The following is a 7,293-nucleotide window of genomic DNA, read 5'->3' as shown; positions in this document are numbered from 1 at the left end:
TGGAAAAAAATAGACAGTATACCATATATATATATATATTGTGGTGAATAGTATACCATATAAATTGATAGAACGATATTAAGCTAAATCCATATAGACAGGACACCTTCAATATTTGCCTACACAACATTCTATTTTGGCTTTTCACGAACCCAAAGGGATACAAATTCAATGAACTTAAATATTTCTATATGTTTAATTAATACATAACTAATTAATTAAACAAATGTCCTGATAGAAATAGGTGCAACTGTCCTTCATGGTCCATACCCATATAATCCTTTTGTAATTCAACCAAAATTCAGCTCCTTAAAAAAGATCACCAAACTGTGTTCTGCTCAAATATAGGTCATGTTAGAAACAAACCCAATTAAACAATAGTAGTAGATGCTAGGGGCTTTTAGTGAAGAAACAATATAAAGGAACTAAATTTTACAAAATGGTTCCAAATTACAAGTGCTGATTTCAAGCATATGATAAAAACTCCAATAATTTAATGTGAAAACGATTAATTACTAGTAAAAAGCTGTTAATATATAACAGAGACATATATGTCAATGCTCCAGAATTCTCTGTAAAAGCCAATTGTTCAAACAAGTGAATAAAATTAGCTTTACATTTGCAAATTAACTAAAGGAAACATTAAATTCTTGGAATTTGCTCCAGAGCTAATTTCTTCTGCTCATGAACTTTTTAGCTGTAGCTTTTCCAACTATATATATATATATATATGTATGTCAAGTGAGATTCATACAATAAAGAGATAATATTAAAATCAAAGCTTTAAATATATTAGAAACCGACTAATTTAATTTTCCAAATATCTCTACCATCCAATCCCATGATGAAGCTGAGCTGCCATGGCTCTGTTTGCATTGCCTGCAGCATCTCCATTCTCATAAACCCCATTCATCGTATTATAAGCACCAGCAGCAGCAGCACTAGCAGTGTTCATGAAATCATCTCCATAGCTGACTAGTCTGCTTCCACTTTCTTCATATCCTCCTTTCTGAGTCATTTGAGATCCAAGCGAATAAAACCCGCCATTCAAACCTTGAAAATCAACCCTGTTTGATAAAGAATTAGCACCAAGTTTGCTGTTTTGATGATGATGATGAACAATATTCTCATTTGTCGCATGACTATTTGTAGGAGAGCTGTGGGGATGATGGTCTTCTTGTCTAGCCATGGAGTTTTTCTCTCCCTCTATTTCTCTGTACTTGTTGAGATAAACCTTCAAGGGACTCACATAATTCTCAAACCCAAGTGTCGTCATGGCCCACAGGAGATCATCACCGTTGATTGTCTTCCTCTTCTCCCTTTGACACTTGTCCGATGCTTCACCTGTGATGAAGCTTATAAACTCTGAAACACATTCTTGGACAGTCTCTTTGGCTTCTTTGGATATTTTTGCATTTGCAGGGAGTGATTTCTTCATGATTCGGCTAACGTTGGCTATTGGGAGGAATCGGTCATGCTCTTTGGAAGAACTGTCCGAGATGTTCCCGGATAGAGGGCTCCCTACAGGGCTTGTTTGGTTTCTTTTTCCGGTCATGGAAAATGGAGAGAAAAACAGAGGGAAAAACAGAGTATGTGAGAAAGTGTAGGTGTTTTTATTTTTTGTTTTTATTTTTATTTTTTTTGCGGAATCTTAAGGAGAGGGAGTTTTGGGTATTTAAGTAGGGGAAATAAAAGAAGGAAAGGAAATTAAAAAATTGAAAAAATAAAAAAGGGAAAAAAAAAGTGGGAAGGCGGTTTGATGTGGACAGAAAAGAAAAGAAAAGAAAAGAAACTCTCTCTCTCTCTCTCTCTCTCTCTCTCTCTCTCTCTCTCTCTCTCTCTCTCTCTCTCTCTCATTTATTTAGAACAATTTGCAAGGGATGGTGTGGGAAGTGTGGAATCTTTGAGAGGGAAAAGAAAAGAAAAGAAAAGAAAAATAAAAATTTATATGTGGGCATATTTTGAATATGAAAAAGGGAGATAAATTAGAGTAAGTTTATGAATTAAAATTTGGTGACCTTTTGTGTCATGGAATTTCCATATGGGACCAAAGAGATGGAGTTGTTAGGGACATAGAAATTAGGGAACCTCGCTTTCTAAGTTTTTGTTTTTCTTTGTTTTTATACATATGAAAATCACCTTGCATATTTTTTCATATTTTTATAAGAGTTTTGCATATTATTTTTTTAACTCTAATAAGGTCCATAAAAGCTACTATAATGAAGAATTAGTATGATTTTCAATCATTATTATATTTTAGCTAAAATCAAATGATATCGATTTTTTTAATCGTTTTATGTATATTTAAGAGAATATATTTTATTAATATTTTCTTAGGTATGCCCTATAAATATATAGGTGTGAAGATTTAAAAGTTCCTGAATATTAAAAGATTTGGACACTCAATGGAAGCTACCAAATGATATGATGCTTCTGTCTTCATGTAGATATTTTTGGATAGAGAAAGAGAGAGCTATATAGATAGCCTTTATTTTTGTTGCTAAAAGAGCTATATAGATAGCTAGTGATTTACATTTGAGGATTTTTGATAAGTATAGTTTTGGACTTCAACCCTTACCAATGGACATGGTATCTTTATACGACATAAAAAAGGGATAGTTAAAGGAGAGGATGCACTAACATATATGCCTTCACTTTGATCTCTTTTGTGTTTCTTTTTGTCCCCAAGATTCTCTCTATCACATCCATGTTTTTTAACACCTTCATCCGTATGCCAATCTTCTCAAATATGGATGGAGCTATAGATCCACTCGAATTAAACTCTTTTAAATTAATTTCTTATAGCTTAGTACCTCTACCAATATTATACTATTTGTAAACCAATCATGTTAATGTGGTTGTTTAAATGATATTGATTCAACAATCCTATTTCCTGATTTGAATAGTAAAAATTATAGTCTTGTTTTGTACCTGATAAATATTTAGGATTGCTATACCACTAATTTTATTTTTAGTTTTAAATAATTTATATGATTTATCCGATTATTCTGTTATATTATAAAATGAAAAATAGTTTTATGAGAACTATTTTCATCATAACACATTTTTATATCAAGGGTATGGAAATTCGGACCTAAGATCTTTGTAAGAAGGAAATAATGGTTTGTTAAATGGATTTGTTCCTATGAGGACTATTATAATACATACTAAGTACTAATTGCATAAAATATCATATAATTAACAGGCCGGGTATTTATTATTAGTGACAAAAAAAAAAAAAAAACCTTTAGTTTTTCTCCTACTTTAATGCAAATTTGTTTCAATTTATTTTGTAGCAAATGCACAGAAATTTGTCAATCCATAGAAACCATTGAACTATGACCACCAAGTAGAAAATGTCCCTAATGGAGCTCATATTTTCGACACATAATAACCTGAATTTGTATGATTTTAAACAATCAATTTCCTATACATAATTTACTGCATGCTATTTTACCTGTCCCTTTCGATTTGTTTATAAATTATATTGTGATTTGCTTGGTCATTCAGTTCAACGGATCTTTTTCCCACTTCAAAACACATTAGATTCACCCTCTACTATTAGAACCTAATCAAAGAAATACACAAATATTGTATCAATTGCATATATTTTAATAAAGGACCAAATGAACAGGCTTGCGACAAATGGCTTTCCTATAGCAAGTGTCTATACCTATTCCACCGTTTTGTATAATTTAAACCATATAAAGACTTGCTGTCCCCTTGACAAATTAATATATATCTATATGTCTAGTCTTTCAATTTATATATTATTATGGTTTCCTTGTTAGGTTTTCCTAATTCAGTTTAAAATCACATGCATGCCTGAATACGTGTTGTATGCTAAACAAAGACCAAATTATTTAGCTTAGAGTTTAATTTGACAAATTAAAGTGGAAGGTTTCGGGGTCAAATATACAGTGGAATATATATTAATAGGTATTCATTTTAATATGTATATATATATATATATATATGAATGAAGAATAAAATAAAATATATTTGTTGTAAAAAAGCTTAAAACTGTCCGAATATATGTGAAGTTAAGGACGCATCCAAGCAAAAGATATCAATCGCCTAAGACAAAACAGCATCGATTCTACTCAGCAGAAAAGCGAGTTCTTAAATATTAATATTGGCTAGTGATGATTATGTAGAAACTACATAAATAGAAAGTACAGAGTTTCAATTACAAATCATATTAAAAAAAAGATTGAAATTCTTTTATAGATGCATATAATTAAATGTTAGCTGGGTTCCATTCTAGAAAAAAGAATATTATTGTTAAGAAGATGAAGATATAATGATATTAATAATCCTAGATTCACTAATATATTCACTAAATTTGTTGATTAAAAAACATAATTGATAACGAGGTAATATATAATTGGTTTATTTTTTTATATTTTTTATACAAAGGTTCATTAATTATATTTATATTATATGAATATGCTAACCAATAACATATTAATACGAATTATTTAATAAATAAATTTGATAAATATTTTAATATATGTAGCATTATAGGATATATATATATATAAACATATAAGGGTTCTAAAATTTCAAAATTAATAAGCTTAAGAAATTAATGGAAGATCCATAAAGATAATTATTTTTAGAAATTTTATAACCATGTAATTTAACGAGGATCAAGTGAAAGTTAACTCATTTACCCAAAAAAAAAAAAAAAAAATGAAATCTGAATCAATAGCCCAAAGCAATTTTTTTTTCCCCATTTTGATATGTTTCATGAAAATTAAAAATCACATCACATTTTATATTTGAAAGGAGGTCTAATTTTTGTTTGTTAGATATTTTAAAATTAGAATATATTACATTGTATATTTTTGAAATTTTTTTTAATTACAACTAATTATTTTTATAAAATTATAAAAATATAAATACAAAAATATCCGATTGTAATAAAAAAAAAATTTAAAAAAACAGTATAATATACTTTTAAAATTATTTTTAAGATTGAAATGATTAGCTTTTATTATTTTCTAATTTTTTTATACATAATATATGTCAAACAAACTTTTTTTTTTTTCCTTTTGTTTTCTTTCTTTCTCTTTCTTATCATTTCTCATATTGAGCTTTGTTTTCATTACTAGTCAGTTCAGCGCCATTGGGACAGTTTTTCCCCGCTTTTTTTTTTTTTTTTTTTTTTTTTTTTTTTGTGTGTTTTGGGTGGAAATAGCCATTGGAACTGTCCTCAAAATCATTGTCATCTAAAATGATATTGTTATTGTTCAAAATACATCATTATTTTATAAACATGCGACGCTGGGAAATTGGTTAAGATTTAGTCAGTAGTGTCAATAAGCTTATGTTTTATAGCGTCTTGGACACGACATTTATTATCTATCTATCTATCTATCTATCTGTCTAGCTATCTATACACATATATATATATATATATATTATCAAAGATCTTATTCACTCAAAGATTTACATATCAATTTTTAAACTTAAATAATAAAACTAAGATTTTGCCACAGTTTTTTCCCAAATGAGTTAGTAAATGAAGTTATCCATTTAAAAATTTATTTAACCGTATGTATGCTTGTATCAATTTTTTTATTTTTATTTTGCCAGATTGTTTTAGAAATAAGTTGGTAAATAGATTTATCCATTTAATATTTATTTACCCGTTTTGTTATGTTTATATCAATTTTTATTATAGTGTTGCAAGTATCTAAATATTTAACAAATAACATGTGGTATTTAATTGATGAATGTTTTGGCAATTATAGCTTTTATGATTTTGCCACATCTTTTCCTAAACAAGTGGGTAAATAGAGTTTTTATTTATTTATTTTAAACAACAATTTCCCCTCGCTTTTGATGAAGTATTTTGCCTCTAACATACTAACATTGCTCTTTTTTATTATTTTTTTAAATAATGCTATAGTTTCCAAATAATTCTACTAAGATATATATCAAAGTGATGTGTAAATTTAACATATTAATATAATCTAATTATAGATAAATAAATGCTTAAAAGATATAGGTGTAACTAAATATAAGCCATTCATATATCAACACATACAAATGTTATATATAAATGTTATATATTTTAATAGATTTATTTGGTATATTTAGCATTATTAATTTTTTTTAAAAGATAATACAATAAGATATGATTTTTTTTTTTGCCCTATAAATGTTAATTAAATTATTTAATTGGTGAGGAGTTTTTTGTTTTTTTGTTTTTTTTGGGACCAGTTAATTAATAGTGGGGTTTAATTTGTCATACCCTGTTATTAAGTTGAGGAGGCTTCAAAACTAATTGATAGCTTAAGATGTTTAAAGTATTTTCTCACATTAAATTATGTATAATAATGGTACATTAAGCTATTTTCTCACATGTCTTCATGTGGCTAACTTGCAAAATCTATTTTATATATGTTATAGCTATTACATCAATTCCTCTTACTTCCACCAATATCAATTAAAGTATGAGATAATTGTCATATATTTATATAATACAATATATATATATATATATATGAATACAGGGGATATTGAATATGTTCAATTCTCATTCTCAATCAGATTTCCATTATTTGGTCATTGCTAGGTAAGCTACCATGCCTACCCATTTTAGAGCTGGTCTCCAATAATTTAATAACTTTGCCGGCTAATGGATCATATTTTATTATTATACTTCTATATAATTATTGGTATTACTATATTAAGACATTGCCAGGTGAGAAATCCATTAATTTTAAAAGTGCATAATTTTATTTTATGAGGTTACTTTCATAGAGGTTTCATTTAAAAAGTAGTCCTTTTTAAAAAAACATTAATTATTATTCTTACTATTATTATTATTATTTTACCCCTAGTGGTGCCTCTTTGTTTTTCCATACTCATCATATTGAGGCGTTTCTATATATAATTAATAGAAGATATTTATTGCAAGTTCAAATGATATATGAAATCAGGTTTCTAACGTTGATATAATAGTTTTTACCATAATTTTTTTTTTAATTTTTTAAATCGGTTAAAATTTAAAAGCTGCAATTTATATGATTATTTATTTTTGCTTTAAAAAATATTTGTTGCAATTTATTAGGTTTATTTTCTTTAAAAATATTTTAGCATATCATTAAATCATTTAGACTAAAATCTTGATGTTATCCACAAATTTATATTTATATTTCAGGATTTTGAGTGTATGACTTGTAACTATGCATAAATTTACTAATCCAATTAATGACTCGCTTCCACCTAGGTTGCTTTCAAAGTTCAAACTCCTTCAAATCAACATCATTACGTACTTTG

The 7,293-nt window shown here is 27.5% G+C and overlaps 1 protein-coding gene across 1 annotated transcript; it reads right to left on the bottom strand.

Moving 5' to 3' along the window:
- Positions 1 to 237: 237 nt before the first annotated feature.
- Positions 238 to 1,748, bottom strand: LOC107425484 (nuclear transcription factor Y subunit B-8). Its single transcript, XM_016035487.4, has one exon. It carries the CDS (start codon positions 1,553 to 1,555, stop codon positions 827 to 829), a length of 729 nt encoding a protein of 242 aa, XP_015890973.3. The 5' UTR covers positions 1,556 to 1,748; the 3' UTR covers positions 238 to 826.
- Positions 1,749 to 7,293: the final 5,545 nt, after the last annotated feature.

Source organism: Ziziphus jujuba, chromosome 7 (genome assembly GCF_031755915.1).
Source record: "Ziziphus jujuba cultivar Dongzao chromosome 7, ASM3175591v1".
NCBI classification, from domain to species: domain Eukaryota; kingdom Viridiplantae; phylum Streptophyta; class Magnoliopsida; order Rosales; family Rhamnaceae; genus Ziziphus; species Ziziphus jujuba.
This window is presented reverse-complemented; position numbering and strand designations above follow the sequence as displayed.